Below are 17,000 nucleotides of genomic sequence, written 5' to 3' on the forward strand. Positions count from 1 at the left end.
CCTAAGGCAATCAATGTCGTCACCATCAATCACACAATTCACTGAATGCCATTTGGGAATATCTTCGATTTGCAATTAATTCTACAGTCCTGTCACTCAATTACTCGTTCTTTCGTGCTCAAAATTTTCTTTTCTTTTTTTCTTCACTGGTGGGGACGTGATGGTGGAACCTCAATTCACGATCGATAGCACCAGGGGAAGTAAGAAAACTTAGGGCCTTTATCCTAAATGACAAAAATGCTTAGGCACAGTTAGGATGACTTTAGTAGATCTTTAGACTAGTTCTTTTTCTCATCCCAGTCTGAGGTCAGAAGTTTTTCTTGCTCTCGGAGCCAGGATAGGCGTTAAAGTGAAGAGGAGCCACTCAGTTACCCACCGGCTTGAATGAATGGCTTGCATTGACTGGCGCATGGAAGGTTTGGCGTACGTAAAAAATAAACCCATCTAGTATTCCTCAAACTACTTCAAAGTACACGCTACATATAGAGGAAGAGAAAATGAGCCTCATTCAGGCTGCTTGGCTTCTCGTTCTGCTTTCTGGCTCGCCTGTTTGTGCGATCTCGTAACTGCACGAAACCAGTAAAACGTTCCCAGAGTGAGGGGAATGGCAAAGATGATGTACAGCCACCATTGGCTAGACATGACAAGACGCCCATTCTTGCCGTTTTCAAAGTCAAAATTGAAGATTCCCATACTGAAAATAGTCTGTTTTGTTGTTGTTAGTATCTCTTCACTCAAGTCTCTATTCCAGACGAATGGGTCTTACCGCCACAAATGTCAAGGGGAGATAAAACATGGTGAGCTTGGCAATGGTAATCATGGCCTCACTATCAAGCTTCATGGCAACTCCAATCTCATTCATTCTAATGCTATCTTCCCGGTTCGCTTTAGTCAACCTCGTCATTGCCTCGGTGCTAGCCTTGATGGCGCAGTCTGTTCTAAGGCTCAGCATGGATGAAAGCTTTGTCAAAAAGGCCTGGTTAGCGAGACGCATGTCAAGAAGCAAGGGAAAATATGACGAGTCGTACCGTTGATAAGCAGATATTCACTCTTCTTATACGCGTCTCTTGATAACTCTTGAAAGAGATCGCCTGTGAGCGTAAAGTCTGGAGATTCTTCTTTACACGAAAGTAGTGGTGTTGAGGTATTGGCAGTAAATCTCTGCATTCTCTGTGCTCGCTAATGGTATCCTCAATGATTTGAATCATGCATTCAACGAACTCCAAGATTTTCTCCATATATGGGAGGCAGATCTTGAGTTGAATCGCCGTCTCTTTGACTTTGGTCTCTTCGCCTTCTACAATCTCGTACCTGAGAGAGTTGCTGTAGTGCTCCTAGATGATTCTGTCAGATATCTGTATAACAGTGAGAGGATGGCATACCATTTCACTGATAGCTGTGGAGAAAGGATGTGCATTCGCCCCCTGATCTTGCAGGATAGAACTCAGCGCACAAGTGAGAAAAGAGAAGGGATCATCTCGAAGGCCCAAATTCCTTGAACTCTCTGATATTGCAATTATTCTCTCGTCAGCTGGTATGGTGCTTGAGTATACAATACGCGCCTGTTTACTCTCAGTGTTGAGGCTGAGATAGAAAAAGGCTGAATCTGCAAACATATGGCCAGTTCCCAGTTCTGTCTCAAAGGTGAGCGTAGGGAGCTCTTGATTGTACTCGATAACGGGGTCATAGTCATCGCCCATGCGTAGATTTGCTATTGGGAGATTGAACCAGATATCTCATCAAGTCAGCCTCTCTCTGTACGTCCATGACCGGATGGTGTTCTACCGTAATGCGAATCATAGACCCGCCGTCCTAGTCCTCTGAGGACGTTGTAGTCTGACTCTATCGAGATCCAAGGAGCGAAACCAAGGCTTTGACATATCTCACGAAAGTCGTTGGTATAGAGCAGATGGACAGTATGCGCGGTTGCTTTGCTGCGAGATAGTTAGAAGGAAGGCCTTTATCCCCAACGATTGATCAGGGATAAGCGCAAACAGAATGTGAATGTTCCCATCGTCAATGGTGTCAAAAAAAAATTCCATTTCGTCATATTCCTTCACGAAGAAAGTTTTCATCTCAACTTCTGCTTCAGTCAGCAAACACGATCCTGAAAGCATGGTGCCATGCTAAAGTCGAGCATACCCACTCCATTGTAGGAAAAGCTCCGATACGTGAAAAACAGTTCATTCTTCCAATCATCAATTTCGCGCATTCTTGCAAGACTGTATACTCTGGGTTTGTCCATATCGGGTGAGTAGGCAGTCGGTCTGGGTCTCCTGCTGAGGTCCTTGCTAGGACCGGCAGCTGGATTCGATACCTGTGATCGTGACATGATGCTAATGCTTACAGGTTCAGCAACCAAAATGGAATGAAATAAAAGTATTGATGGTTGAAGAATACGAAGGCGCTTGGGAATGTTTAGGCGTCTAATCTTACCTTTCGTTGCATTCGGGGTAAACCGGCCTCACGAAATGCCTTACCACCAAGTGCTGTAAAATGACGCAGAGGGAAGGAGGCTGAGCCCGAGTCGCTTAAGCATTACGTTACCGGTGAAGATTATGGGGGGTTAATGTGCAAAGGCACCTACATGTCTACGCCGTAGCAATGCAGATGGCGGAGTGGGAGTGTATTGTGGAGAACAATTTCACGCTCCAATACAGTCAATTGATGATACTGGCCTCAAAATTGGCGGCCCATTCGACTATCCGCAGCATCCAACCTAAACCTCTTCAGCGCAAAGAAATTATTCGCTCGTTCCAATCTCCCTCTCCATCTCTTCTCCTCCCTCTGCGCTGCTCTGTCGCTGGTAACCTTAAGCCTTGAGAGCTGTGCAGCGAGGATAGCTTCGTTGGCCTGAACAACCTCTCGGCTTCCATTGACGGTTCGTCGATGCGCAATCTCCAGACCTGGCTCTGGCGATACCGAAGAGTCCAAGCGATTTTGATCTGGTGCATCTCGACGAGGAGCGCGAGGTTCTTCGTGTTTGCGATGTGAGATGACTCTCCCAGAAGGTAGCCTCACAGGATCACCTGCATCCTGCTTTCTATCCCTCAAGGCATCTTCGTATTGCGGTATCTCGTAAAAATCTTCTGTTTCTGGTGAGATGTCAAAACGGCAATGGCTTTTAGCTAGCATGTGATGCTGAATTCCCCCGACTGTACTCCGACGCCTGCCGCAGCAGATGCATTCTCTGTATGTATTGATAACGAAGTGAAAGTAGGAGACTAGCGTTTCGAGATCGACTGCTAAGAATTCTTGGAAGGGAATATTGAAGCCGTGTGCTGTAGACATATGTTTCATGCTCTCGTCTAAAGTTGAAGAATCTTTGGTGCAGAAGAGGCAGTGACCGGGGACGAATGTTGTAGCAATCAGTTCCTGGGCTTCTTCGAAATCATTATCTTCAACGTCACTTTCGGATTCCGGGTCATCGTCCTCAAACTCGTCTCTTGTCTGTCTTAAAGACAAAGGCAATTTCGAAGAAGAAGTTGGCGTTGACGACACTGTATCGCCATGGACTTTCTCTTGTAGCTTTTGAACACTTCAAGCGATGGTTAGCTTTTGCTTGTGTCTTGTGTGAGGGAGAGGTACTTACTGTCCGTCACTTTTGACATGGGCTTTCCATGTTTCCAGTCCTCGTAGCTCGATGTTGCAAAGTCTACAAAATGAAGGAGTCTGCGCGACTCTGAGCGACTGCTGTTGATCGCTGTTAACAACACTGGTGTCTGCCATGGTCGATTATCTTGTCTTGCGAGTCGTGCTCTGGGATTGAGTATTAGTTCGGCCGGGCTTGAGATGTTTGATATAAAGGACAGACTAGATTAAAACATGGTGAAGGGCGGTAAGTGAGTTTATATATTAGGTCCTATATAGGGTTGTTGGCGTGATGAGTCGAACTGACGTTGCCCGTTTCGGACATTTGTGGCGATGCTCATCGGGCTTTCGGTCCCGGGCCTCCGTGGGTCCGGTCGGTCACGAACACCTCATGCATTCTGCTATATCTAGACGATAAGCTATTCAAGAATCACCATTCTCCAATTAATATCCAACTTAACCCACTCCTCCTCCTTCATAACACCAAAACCAATCCGATTCCAAACACCTGAACCCGGCACCTTCTCCTCAACAGCCATGACGTTCAACTTCACCACCTCATCATCACCCTCATAAAACCCATAGTACCTCGATATGACAATGAGGCTAATGGTATGACTTGTCGCAACGGGCTTTCTTCTCAAGAAGTTCATCACCTTGCTCTCGCCTGGCTCGCTGTCTTCGTTCAAGGGTTCTTCAAAACGATAGTAAGATATCTTCATGAATGGCGATGACAGCTTTAAGTCAAGCTTGACTAGTCCCTCGGATGTCTCCATGTGGATGCCGTCTCGGTTGGTGATTTGAATTGATATGTTGGCGTGGCTTGTCCAAAACACTATCCGTCCTGTGTCATAAGGCGAAGGTTGATGAGATTGATCGACCGACAGTGACTCCAACTCAGAAGCCAGTGAGACACCATCCATCTTTATCAGTCCAGTTACTTTCGTATCGCCGATCCAATCGTGGCTAGACTTCTCAGGAGCCGTAGACATGACGTCTTCTTCCTTTCCGTAATCATTCACTCTCCTCAGTGAAGTGCCCTTGATCAAAGACACGCTCCCATCACTCATCAACGAGTAAAACGCCAGGAGCGACTTCATATCTCCGACTCCCCTCTTACTGTAGTCCTCCCCAATGCGAAGACTCGAACTTCCCCCGATAAATCCAGTCCATCCAAGCCAAGACCAGCTAGGATAAGGAACGCTGCGTGCCCATCCGCCAGAAACATAAGAATACGTCTCATCTCGTCGATTTTGTCCATATTTCCATGTCAAGGCTTGATCAAAAGTGCTCGCGTTCAGACCCCAGTGTATCTTCTCGTTGTTCAAATGCTCAAACCGACGAATGATTCCAAGAAATGCGGGGAGGACATCAGAAGGGTAAGTGAACTTCCGCTCAGAGAATTGCGTTATGTACGTATCAAAGCTTTCCATAGAGAATTTGGCTTCGTTATCGTCCCATTCATCGTAGCATCCGAATGAATATGATCTAGCGAAGGTTGTTGATCCAGGGATGTCGAGAAGTGACTCTTCCTCCCATGTCGTGCCATCACAACACCAGTAAACTTGCTTGTTGGTAAAGATGAGTGAGCGTCTAGACAAAAGACGCTCTTGGAACGTCCAGCCTCTGGTGTTCCATGACGAGAATTGGAGAGTATCTTCTTCGGATAGAGTGACGAGGGGTATGACATGCAGCCCGCTTGCTGAGATTTTGACTTGTCGTTGAAAGACATCTCGTGGATTACTGGGGAGCCCTGCAAGTCCAGAAGTCGAGTCTTCACCGCAGGCAGCCAATATCGTGAAGAGTGCCTTGGAGTAGATCAGATCCATCCGTGCGGTCTGATGACCAAGATCTGCAGGGTCATCTTGCACGATACACAAGGCATCAACCCAGAGGAACCTCTCACCGACCTGTTCCGTAACATACATTGCATCTCTAATGGTTTGAGGCACGTAGATCTCTCCGAGACTATTCGGCTGCTGAAGTCGTGACAGGTTCTCTCGAGTCAAACGTCTTTCAAAGCGTGATTTCCTCGCCTTCTCGCTAGTTCCCCAAACATAGCTGAGAGCAACGTAGCGCATGGTCGGGAGAAGGTCAACGATCCGACGTTCCTTGACATCGATCACTCGGCATCTCTGAGGCCATTCGGTGTCGCTATCGCTTAGCCACTTCGGCTTTTGACACTCCTCTCCATGCTGGTCTTCGCATTGCTTGATCCAGCGCTGAGGGATTGAGAGATCTAGCAGAGACCCGATCATTCGACCTGTACCATCCAGTGGAATGTCATTGCTTGTAGTTTGTCTCTCTTTTGATGGCCAAACAGCTTGCAAAGTGATCGAGTTGGCGAGTATAGCCATCCAGGGACGTGGTTCTAGCCTGAGTAGAACACGATTCACGCCTCCAGTCTCCGGATCAAGACCATCCTCTGAATCCGGCAAAATTCTGTCCGAGGAGAAATTTCGCGATTCAAGGAAACATTTGATAGGCTCTTTGTTGACTGTAAGTCGCAGCCCATGTGTCTTGACTTCCTCGTGGATTTCAGGCTCCTCGCCAGGGACTTCAATTCTGAAATCGGGATGATTCGTCGAGCAGCCGTAGGGCGCTCGTATATACCGTTGGCGATGGGCTTCGATGATGAGCTTGCAGACATCGCACTCTATCGAGCGATCCAAGATTTCCTCTAGTGTACCTAGACAAGGATCCGGAGGCGGTCTGAGGCCGGGATTGAATGGGGCAGGGTCTGGAAAGAAGAGCTTGTCGAAACTGATGGCAGCGCAGGCTGAGCAAAGCTTGGGGGCATTGTCACTCATCTTGTCTTGTGCTTATTGAAAAATGCATGAAGAGCACCTTGTGTTTTGACTGTTTTACGATGCGGGGATTTGTTGCATGAAATACTTTAAGTCTTACTGTAGGGCTGAATGTCAGCAGGCAGATGAGATGGGGTTGTTCAGTGGCGCAGCCAGCGTTAGTGTAGGCTGTAGCAGATAAGGCGGTAGCTCCAAAAGGCTGATTCCAGGGCTAAAACGGGATGGGGCCATATTGCTACCGTTATCACAAGCGATGAACGAGAATGTAGATACAATTTGAGTTGTATTTATATCAGTAAACTTGGTCTAATTGCCCCCAAGAAGATGCATTGAGTCACAGGGACCATGGTCTCAGGGAGCAAGAAAACTTGAGAATTGAGAAGAGGATGCTAAGATAAACTCAGTAAAGAGCCCCCTAAGCTTAGGCTAGAGTTGCCTAAATATTTTCATCACTTAGGATAGAGGTTCTAAGTTTTCCTGCCTCCCCTAGCATGGCTCGTCTTACTCGGATTTGATGTACTCAGCAATGTTGGGCCTAGCCTCGAAAACTTCCTTGAACTTGAGAAGGACATCAGGAATTTTAGACTAGTAGGCGGTTAGTCTTAGTCAACTATTACAAATTTGTCTAGGGAGAGGTAACCTACAGGGATGGTCTTGGTTCGTGTGTCGTTGTCAATGGACTGGTAGATCGCAAAGTCGGTGTAGCTGACTTCATCACCGAGAAGATAAGGACCTTCGCGGTCAGAATAGTACTTCGCAATGAGATCGTAGTACTTGGGGAGGAATTCGTTCTTGTACTCGTCGGTTGCTCCCTTGAGGTTGGCAACCCATTGGGACTGTGATTCAGTTAGACCTTGCACCATGAAAGATGGAATTAGTGTTCATACTCTCCAATCGATGTAGATGTCGGAGACAGCATCTACCAAATACTTATCCTCATTCGTCTTGCCGTCATACTTGCCGAGGTCGCGAGAGAGGAAACGAAGGACTGGGATATGCTGTCAAAGGCGTTAGTCTTGTTTCACAACTCAACTGTGAGTTCACCAACCTGAGTGAGGATGAGGCCTTTGTACTCAAGAGAAGGAAGGCTTCCAGTGCGGGTGATGCCCTGCTGCTTGAGCTTCTCGCTGGTCTCTGGCCAGGTATCAGGGTATTTATAACGCTTCTCCTCGAAGTCAATGCCAGCATCCTTCAAGAACAGCCTATCAATTGATTAGTTCAAGAACATCTGACCGTCCAAATGGGCGTTGATATTTGCGACATATACTCACTTGACAACTTCTCCGCGGCCAAGCTTGCCGATGGCGAGGTAGTGGTAAACGACTGAGTCTGAGGACATTGTTGCTGAAAAGTTCGAGTGTAGATAAGTTTTGATTCAAATTCAATCAATTGCTGTTGTATTATTATTGCTGCTGCTGTCGATAAAGCAGATAATGACACGACGACTCCAAAACATTTATACTGAATCATAGATCACAGCGCCCTTCTCGCGGCAGAATCTCGGCTGCAGTCAGCGTTTGGAATCAAGCAATTACGTGAGCAAATAAGGCGCATCTTACTGGTGATTCCAGACTGTGCAGCAAGTATGTCAGCGGGCATAATTACCTAACGTGTCCGAAAAGGTTCACCAAAAGAGGGGATTGCATAACGTTGATCAAGACATGCCACTGTAAGCTCCGAAATAATTCGGAGACGTGTCCTGAATACGAGAGTACGAAGGTGTTGATGACAGCATGGTCACAGTCAATTGAACAGGCAGCTAGTGCCAATGGATATTAAATTGATGACAGCTAGTGTCAAGAATCTCTAAGTCGTCACAAGTCTCATAACTCGTGCAAGCATCAATAAGTATCCTCGTATTCGTAGCAAAGGAGACCCTTCTTGATATGCATAACATCCTTTACCTTGGCCTTGAGCTTGACGGTCTCACCAATAAAGATACCATGGTCAAGAGTAACATTACCAGCAGCCTCATTGTTGTAATCAAAGTTGACGAGGGGCCCAGAGATGTCTTTCTCACGCTTCTTGAGATCACGAATTTGCCATGACCACCAGAAGCGATCAACGTTGGCATGATGGACCCAGAATAGAGGATCAGCAGCTGTCAGAGTCAGTACGTGAAGCATGTCAGGTGGTGAGAGTGAGACGGAACTTACGACTCTGCCACTTGTCAGTCATGGTACCATACAACCCACCAACTCCCCAGTGTCCACCAGAGTGAGTAGTGCTCTGCGTAAGACGATCAAAGTGGCCAAAATCACCCTGCTGCATCCCATCCTCAACAGCAGCAGGACCACTCATATCCCTAAAACTCAACGGTGCAAAGTCTCTTCTGATACAGTTAGGGTTATACGCCGTACCATTGCCAGGCCCCAAGTTCGACTTGAGTCCCGCAAACGGACCTCTCTTGATGCAATCACCACCAGAGCGATCAGGAACATCCCAAGGAGGATTCACCGGCAGACCAGGCTCAGGGTTAGAGAAGTTTCCAGGGATCCAAGCTCCGTTTCCGCCGAAACCGTGTTTGTTGTCAAAAATAGGTGAGTTTACAAACACGGAGGTGTCGTTGTCGGGACCAGCGGCGTCGAGTGTCCAGTCCCAGTAGGGAACGCCCCCTTGCCAGCCACAGGTCTGAAGCTCTTCTTCGTAGGAGTACATGAGTAGACGGTGGTAGGGGTAGAATACGCCCTGTTGGAGTTAGAAGATGAAACGTGAATCGAATGATGTGTGGACGTACTGTGAAATGCACGTCATCGGCGTTGATGATGTGCGTGCCCAAGAAGTCATCCCATCGACTCCGAGCGCCAGGGATATCGACAGTAGAAGACTGGGGAGGTTTCTTCATCAGGCACTTCTGAGCTTTGATGTACTGATCTCTCTCCTTGACACTAAGAGAGCGCCTACCACCAATCAGAAAGTGATCAACCAAACAGAATCAGTTACATACCATTCCCTTCTGATGAAAGGTCTCTTACAGTTCTTTGCCTCAGAAACAGCCACGCCTGCAAGGAGGACAGCAGCCCACAAAGACGTAATAGCAACCATGATGTAGGCCTAAAGAACACCAGAAGACAAAATGCAGGGACAGTATCAGAAGATGCAGCTGGTCACTCAGAAGTGTTTGAGACGAGCGATCGACAAAAGAAAGGAATAGGAACGCTCCTTTGTATGTTTTGACTTTTTTGCCTCAGTCTGCAGGGTTCACGAAACTGGACCTCGTTACCGAACAGCACCTGCAGCGTGACATTGCAGATGCTGCTACATGCACATTGGTTGAAGCGCTGGCAAAAGACTCCGTGACATTCCCTGTTAAGCGATGGATCCGGGGACTCGGAACATCAGGGATCACCCTTACCGACGAGATAAACTTGGCCCCACGGCTGGCGGATTTCCACGACCCACGCCGGAGAATCTAATCTGCAGGTTAAAATCCTAGTTTCGCTTGAGTTGTTCCTTGATGATCCGATTGTCTTTACCAACTCCGCTATACTGTAATGGTCAATGATCATCGACAGGTCAAAAGTGCCTGAAGGTACATATGCATGTTGGTTCTGGGTAAATTGAAAGGGTTTTTATTAGTCAAATTACACTGCATGGCTTGGCGTAAGCTCCCTGTCCTCACTTCCCCTCTCCGTCCACGATCCTGTGGTCAAAGATCCCTGCGTCGTTCGCATTGTCGTGATATCTCGTTCGTCTCTTGACTTACCCACTTCAAAGACCTTCCCCTCCAAAGGAATAGCATCGTTGCTGTCCCCTGCAGCAAAAGGATCCTCATCTCCACCGTAGATACCCCTTCTCGAGTTTACCGCTGACTTGTTCACCAGTCGTGACTGTCGTGCACTCTGTCCAACATCGTGATACCGGTTTCCGTAGCCGGAGCGACCGGCTGATGTTCCTGATAACGTCCAGCCCATTCTATGTAAGGCACTTTGGACGAGGGGCTTGAGAAAGGGTGCGGATGATGCGATCATGATGAGGATTTGCTCGAGGGCTGTCCAGGTGGCGATGGAGTTTGTAAGTGCCCATGCATCTTTCGCCATGCCGAATTCTTTGACAAGGGTTGCTTTTACGATGGAAGCGACGCTTGCAAACATGCCCAGACCCATGAGTGCCCCAACAAGGATCTTCTCTTTCAGCGGTCTTTTGAGCTTCCAAAGGAACAGTGTCGGTGCCAAAGACAGCATGATGTCTGTTGCAATGTTGATGCCGGACCCAATGTTGGACATGATGTGAATGCCAGTTTGCGGAAGACAGCTGGCTCCTTGTACTGTTTCCAACAATGATGTATCCCATGATGCTTCGAGAGGTCGACATTGAAGGAGGATGAAGAAGGTGTTTGCAACGCCGTAGGCTATCAAGATGCCCATTATGAAGAAACAAAAGACTCGCCACCACAGTACAGTTGGCTGGATTCGGTGCATCATCATTGCGATGCTGACTTTGATGAACATCATAGCAATGCCCCAGATGGGGATCGCAAGGAATGCGTATTTTCGCGACCAAGTCACTTGAGATTCGGTGATGAGACGTGGTGATGTATACATCTGCGGTATGAGGAATCCGAAATCGACGATAGCTGCACACTGTAACAAATAATCGTCAGTGATAGGTCTCCCCGAAGGCATACAATTATATAACTTACAACTCCAATCGTCATGCTGTAGTCCTCCCAACTCACTCTCCAAACCGTTCTTACTCGCAACCATATCCTCGCCACAAACATAACTAACGCAAAAGCAAGAAGCGGCGAAGTTACCCCCAGATGCGCAACCGCAAGTTTGGCAGCTCGTTCCGAGATGGGGAAGAAAGGACTCCCATCGCTGGGAGGCTTTGGAGGACCTGACATACGTGAATATCACAGTGAATTAATAGTTTAAAACTTAAAAACATCAACTAAGAAAGCAAACAAAGATCCAGTGGTGAAGGAATCGCTGCAGATATTTGTATGCACCTCATTGCCAGGATCAGCACTTGAGACAAGTCACAGCATCAAGTTTTCTTCACATGCACCTCTGGCACTCTACTGCGTAGCTCTAACTTGCCTTGCCTGCAGAATGTTTCCAATTCACATCCTGTGACAATGTCACTACCGCTTACTGCTTCTCTACATTACGCCAAGCCAGCCGCGGATCGACGCGGGATTTACTGTGACGGCCTCATTGCAAATAGTGAAAGCTCCGTGAATACAGAGAAGGCTTGCAGTAGATAGTTACAGCCACTGAGGCACAGCTGCAGATACCTCCCGAGACAAAAGCCAGGGGTTCCCAGCATCGTTACGCAAGCGAAGCAAATCCAGCCCCTCGGACCGAGTGGACACGATAAAGTGTCCGCACAGAACTGTATCTCGTTCCAGGATTTGTAGCCGGTCACCGGTAAATCCTCCGTAATGTGATCCGCGGAGACAAGCTGGCGTCCACTAAGAATCCATGTTTCCGTTCCTGCATCTTGGGCGATGCCTGTACAGCGTTTCAGCCAAGATTCCTTTGGGAAAGGATTCGCTTTCACACTACGGGAGAAGTGCACGAAGCGAGTCTGGCGAGAGGAGCGAAGTCCTGGTCGATAAGATAGGAGAGTTCAGCTGTGGCTACGGATGCTTAGAAACTTAATATCTGGGTAAATGGGTTAACAATTCGGATAATCGATCCGTGCAGCCGTAACCCCAAGGGATTTTCTTCAACGACTGGGGTGCGGCTTGGCATGGGTGAACTCGAGAGAGAACAAGAAAGGAAATGCCCTGGAAGACTTGCAGATGTTCAAAACAACACATCTACTTCTTCTTTAATTTCTTGGCAAAGCAATGCATCCTCTTTCGCATTGATCACCAAGTGGACTCAAGCTCGCAATTATTACCTTACAAGTTCAGACGACTCGCTTACACTCCAGCGGTTTCGACATCTCGGCTCCGCACTGTAGCTGTGATACTTGAGCCCCGGTCAAATCTATTCCCATGATCTGATAAATACCGCCAGGCCCCATAAACTCAAATGTCATTGAGTAATCACTGCAACACCTCCCTTGGGGTCGTGCAGATCTCGGTGCCATCCCCACTTCAAGCAGGTATCATTGAATGAAACAGAACTGTTTCATTCCTGCAAACGCCGCAGATTTGCATACATGAATTTTCATGCGCTGCGGCTAAGGTAATGAACTTTTGATCGGACCGAGATTAGGTTCATATTCGGCAGTTCATGTTACGAATTGATGGATTGGGACCCGTTGGGCAAGGTTATTTAAGCCGCAGTGGCGAATTATATATCTAGCTGTATGCCTCGTGTATATGGATCGATTTTCATCATCTGAACTTGGTAATCACCTCGCTTGAAGGCATCGTTATTCGTTAGGCCATGACTGCAATGATTACAACTACGACATAAAAGACACAAAACGAGTGGTTTGACAGAATCAAGGTTTGGTCAATGTCATGAAATTCCTTAATTATGCCTTCTCAAAAAAGCTGATCTGGTAACTCATATCCAAGCCAGAGGAATACAAATAGAGACAACGCTTCATTAACAGAAATATCGGTAAGCCCTCTTCCACAAAGGCCAGGTAACACGTGCCTCCCTCTCCTGATCACTCATCAAATGGACACGATAATAACGTCGTCCAGTCTGGATATCAATATCATCCAAAGCCACAAAGTTCGTTCTGTACCAAAGCTTGTGTCCGAGGTACATGATCAGGACAATGGGAACAGCCATGAGATTAAGGAAAATGTTCTGCACAATGTCGTTTGTGGTCTCGTTCGTTTTGTGATCAACAGGATCGACAGCTATCCAGACTTGGCTCAACAAGACAAGGACATATCCAGCCAGAGCGAACCAGGAGCCGTATGTGCCGGGTCGTGAGCGGAATGGTAGTTGCTCGAGGGTATGTGCCGCGTGTGCCCATGCGTTGCGGAAGCGGATATGAGTAAGACAGATGCTGCCCCAAGTAAAGAGAGTCGCGAGAGAGCTAATGGATAACAACCAGTTGAAGACGACATCATGAGCCTTCAGGTCAGCGATGAAAGCTAAAAGTCCAATACAGCAAGAAAAGATAATAGCAGCCAAAGGTCGACCCTGTTTATCAACATAGGAGAAGATAGCCGGTGCCATGGATTGATCAGCAAGAGCAGCAAGGGTTCGCGAAGAACCAAAGACCGACGAGTTGCCAACGCTGATGACAGCAATGAGAATAACAGCGTTCATAACACTGGGCAGCACAGTGGTTCCGGCAGTTTCGATAGCGACGACAAAAGGTGAGGCCGCAGAGTTGGAGGAGCTAGCGTCCAAGATTCTCGGGTCGTCGTGGGGAACAAGAAGGCTGACGAGCATCAGGGCTACAATGTAAAAGAGGGTGATGCGCCAGAAGACCTGCTTGATGGCGCTCGGGAGGGATTTGCGAGGATTGGCTGTTTCCGCTGCTGCGAGGCCGATGAGTTCGGTGCCGGTAAAGGAGAAGCATGATGTCACGAGTACGGAACAGAAGCCTTTGAAGCCGTTGTTGAATAAGCCGGGGTCGATCCAATAGCGGCCTCCGATGTAGCCCGAGGTAGGTTCGCCTCCTATGTTGATTACAATTCCAAGAAGACTGGGTTTGTTAGTCGCTGAACTTTTTAGACTCTCAGTGAGTAGTGGGACAAGGCTTACATGAAGGCTACGATCGCAGTGACCTTGATGATGGAGAAGACGAATTCAGCTTCACCGTACGCTTTAACGCCAAACAAGTTGATGATGAAAATGGCTGCTAAGAAAATGGCAACAAAAACGGATTTGGAGATGTCTTCGTTCCAGTAAGTGATTGTGAATGCGCCAGCAATGATCTCAAGCGGAAGAGTGAAGAGCCATTGAAGACAGTAGCTACGCACGTTAGCGATGCTCTCATCTCATGAATGAGTGAGTGAGACTTACTTCCATCCCATAGAAAAACCCCAAGAAGGATCCAGAAAGCGAGTCGAGAAAGCAGAGAACGAACCGGCGATGGGGAAGATGACACAGAGCTCAGCGAGCGATTGCATGGTGCAGTATTGAAGTGCGCCGATGACGACGTATGAGAGGAGAACACTTCCAGGACCACCTTGGTGAAGAGCACTGCCAGAAGTGATGAACAAACCGGTACCTATCACATGTTAGCAAGCCTCTCACAATCAAACACCGACTTTCACCTACCAATAGCACCGCCAAAAGCAATCATCTGCAAATGCCTGCCCTTCAATTCCCTCGCCAGCGCCGACGTAGCAGTCTTTGCGTTCGCCGCACGAATATCGAAATATCGATCCCCCGGAACATGAGGCTTCGGCTCAGAGTGATACCCCTTATCCCAACCCTTCTTCAATTTTCTCCTGTCCGCTCTTCTGAATCCATCGAGCCAATCATTCTGCTCCTTGTCGTCTTCCTGCTTCGGCGCTGAGATGGCCCATGTCGTTGTGTTTTCATCTTTGTGCGAGGCATTGCTCATGTTTCTCATCTCGATGATCTCGACATCGCGAGTGAGGGCCACTTCGACTTTGATGTCGGTGGTCTTGGGTTTATCATGTGACATTTTGAGGGGTATTATGTTATGAAAACGAGAGAAAGATCGTGGGTGAAAAAAAGGCGCCAAGCCTTAATTGATGCGGTGGAGTCAGATGCAGGTAATTATGTAAAAAACAACAACGTGGGAATTATGGTCTGGTCCGTGAGCCGCATGTCATCGCAAGTACGGATAAAAAGAAAACGAGGGAAGAAAAAAGCAAGTGATCGACACGATTTGACGGGGAGGCCACTAGATAAAAAAGATGCAGATGCATGCAAAAAGAAAAAAGCACGGGCGAAGGAATGAAAGGTACGGAGGCGAAAGGGGAACTTCGGCCACTTCGGCTACAATGAGGAGAAGGGATCCTCTTTCTGGGCAGTGACCCGATGAAACTGTGTGGCCAGCCCCTGACGGCTTTTCCACTAATCTGCTTTGGACATTTGAGTACAAAGTGGCGTGCCTCCAGGTCAAGACTTTGACATGTCGGGATTGGCTACCTTTGAGCCCAGCATTCGAGAGGCTTTTTATCGCTACAAGCTTCAAGCTCCCAGGTAGAGGCCAGAGAAGGAAGGTGATTCATGCTACCGCGTGGCAGAGGGGGGCGGGGGGTCAGGGGTTACAAAGTCTAGACCCTGACGAGTGAGGGACCGCGATTTGAATGCTCCGTGACAGGCGTGATAAACGGGCGGATAAAAGAAGGGGTCTCTGAGCCAGTCATTCTCTGTACGTGATAGGTTTGTCACCCAGTAACATGTCGCAAATCAGCCTTATCACTCTCACCTAAGATCCCTCTCCACCCCAAAATTCCACTCATCGACCTCTTCGAACACTAACCTGCACTATCGAATAGCGCTCCGAGCTCGGCAATTAACTTTGGCGCCATCACGGTCCAGGCCAAGAACAGAAATGTCGCCTAGATCCCTTTTCTGGAATGACGCCGCCCAGAAGCCAAGAACTCTATTTACGTTGGTCTTTTATCTAAACATAACATGTAACGTGATTATTTTAATCTACCCAAAACCACGTGGTTGTGGATGGCAATCAAACTGCTTAGCACGCCGCACGCGCGCTGCTGAGGAGACGGTAACGTCGCAGATGCCAGCTAGTAATTGGAGCTTGCTGGCTTGTTTCTTACTGGTCTTATGTCAGATGCGGCACAGATTTGACACGTGAAAAATAAATACTCACAAGATCAATTGCTTTTCTGGGACTTGATTGGGGAGGTTCAATTGGTACAAGGAGTATATCTGGGTGATGATCCCGCAAACGCCTGCGGCAAACCATATCCGAAACGCCCTGATCTCCAACCGTCTTGCACCTTTCCAGGGGATAAAGCCGATGCTATTGAAGATAGTCGCGTTATCAAACGTCAGGTATACCGCTATCAGTAGCTGTCGAATGACAGTGACGTATGCTAGGAAATAGTCCTGGTGCTTCCGCGTCAGTGCTCTAGCGGCGGAATTGAACTGCTGGATGAATCTGCCGGTTCGGAGAATCTTTGCCGTTAGTGCTAGTTGTTTCATCAAGAGCTGCCAGCGCTGGATTGAGGTTATCGGGGCGTTGTTTCGGCCGAGAAGCCAGGCGGTTGTGCGGGATGAGAAGATGAGGAGTTTGAGGAGGATGTCGCGCTCTAGCGTGGTGAAGCGAACGTCGCTGAAGTTTGAGGCGAGTGTTGTTACATTGTTGATCATTTTGCGCTCGGTCACTACTGCGGAATGAGTGTGAAACTGTAAGGTGAGGCTTTACAGAATGGTGAGGTTGAGGTGAAGCATGAGGCGGTGAAGTTGCTGGGGTTGCGATACGCCAACAGGGCCGAGTAGCACGTCACCCCTTTGGGATGCGGAGAGCGTATTCTAGCGAGTCAACTCCACGATTTTCTCGAACATGAAAAAAGATGCCTCGGCTCGATGATAAGAAGATCTGGGATTAAGCTCATTGTAGATTGACGATAGTGGGTCATGATTGGAGCTGGGAAGGCATCCATTTCTTCAGCAACATTAAGCCAGGAATTTGACGGGCATCAACCAATTAACGGGCGCTTTTATGAACACCAATCCCCCCTATACTCATCTCGCTATATTTGTGATACACCTCATTTCATAATAT

At 47.9% G+C, this 17,000-nt stretch overlaps 6 protein-coding genes across 6 annotated transcripts; all 6 read right to left on the reverse strand.

Moving 5' to 3' along the window:
• Positions 1 to 504: 504 nt before the first annotated feature.
• On the reverse strand, positions 505 to 1,700 carry FOBCDRAFT_286803 (uncharacterized protein; the record flags this gene model as incomplete). The annotated part of the gene is given in 5 exon segments (XM_059611691.1): positions 505 to 705; positions 767 to 933; positions 1,029 to 1,115; positions 1,127 to 1,334; positions 1,383 to 1,700. 5 exon segments carry the CDS (start codon positions 1,698 to 1,700, stop codon positions 505 to 507), a joined length of 981 nt encoding a protein of 326 aa, XP_059468159.1.
• Positions 1,701 to 2,647: 947 nt separating this feature from the next.
• Positions 2,648 to 6,401, reverse strand: FOBCDRAFT_193031 (heterokaryon incompatibility protein-domain-containing protein; the record flags this gene model as incomplete). Its single annotated transcript, XM_059608740.1, has 3 exons — positions 2,648 to 3,538; positions 3,593 to 3,655; positions 4,057 to 6,401. 3 exons carry the CDS (start codon positions 6,399 to 6,401, stop codon positions 2,680 to 2,682), a joined length of 3,267 nt encoding a protein of 1,088 aa, XP_059468160.1. The 3' UTR covers positions 2,648 to 2,679.
• A 263-nt stretch (positions 6,402 to 6,664) lies between these two features.
• FOBCDRAFT_234159 (glutathione S-transferase) lies at positions 6,665 to 7,848 on the reverse strand. The gene is made up of 5 exons (XM_031193391.3): positions 7,670 to 7,848; positions 7,447 to 7,600; positions 7,286 to 7,396; positions 7,043 to 7,234; positions 6,665 to 6,983 (listed from the first exon to the last, which is right to left on the reverse strand). Exons 1-5 carry the CDS (start codon positions 7,735 to 7,737, stop codon positions 6,900 to 6,902), a joined length of 609 nt encoding a protein of 202 aa, XP_031030012.1. The 5' UTR covers positions 7,738 to 7,848; the 3' UTR covers positions 6,665 to 6,899.
• A 391-nt stretch (positions 7,849 to 8,239) lies between these two features.
• FOBCDRAFT_245777 (uncharacterized protein) lies at positions 8,240 to 12,293 on the reverse strand (the record flags this gene model as incomplete). The annotated part of the gene is made up of 8 exons (XM_031193392.3): positions 8,240 to 8,499; positions 8,555 to 9,086; positions 9,136 to 9,298; positions 9,346 to 9,452; positions 9,989 to 10,981; positions 11,041 to 11,237; positions 11,732 to 11,854; positions 12,275 to 12,293. 8 exons carry the CDS (start codon positions 12,291 to 12,293, stop codon positions 8,240 to 8,242), a joined length of 2,394 nt encoding a protein of 797 aa, XP_031030013.3.
• Positions 12,294 to 12,739: 446 nt separating this feature from the next.
• On the reverse strand, positions 12,740 to 15,239 carry FOBCDRAFT_171519 (amino acid permease-domain-containing protein). Its single transcript, XM_031193394.3, has 4 exons — positions 14,549 to 15,239; positions 14,291 to 14,498; positions 14,030 to 14,239; positions 12,740 to 13,970 (listed from the first exon to the last, which is right to left on the reverse strand). Exons 1-4 carry the CDS (start codon positions 14,919 to 14,921, stop codon positions 12,908 to 12,910), a joined length of 1,854 nt encoding a protein of 617 aa, XP_031030015.2. The 5' UTR covers positions 14,922 to 15,239; the 3' UTR covers positions 12,740 to 12,907.
• A 737-nt stretch (positions 15,240 to 15,976) lies between these two features.
• On the reverse strand, positions 15,977 to 16,937 carry FOBCDRAFT_234161 (peroxisomal biogenesis factor 11). Its single transcript, XM_059609958.1, has one exon. It carries the CDS (start codon positions 16,583 to 16,585, stop codon positions 16,079 to 16,081), a length of 507 nt encoding a protein of 168 aa, XP_059466358.1. The 5' UTR covers positions 16,586 to 16,937; the 3' UTR covers positions 15,977 to 16,078.
• Positions 16,938 to 17,000: the final 63 nt, after the last annotated feature.

Source organism: Fusarium oxysporum, chromosome XII (genome assembly GCF_013085055.1).
Source record: "Fusarium oxysporum Fo47 chromosome XII, complete sequence".
Taxonomy (NCBI): domain Eukaryota; kingdom Fungi; phylum Ascomycota; class Sordariomycetes; order Hypocreales; family Nectriaceae; genus Fusarium; species Fusarium oxysporum.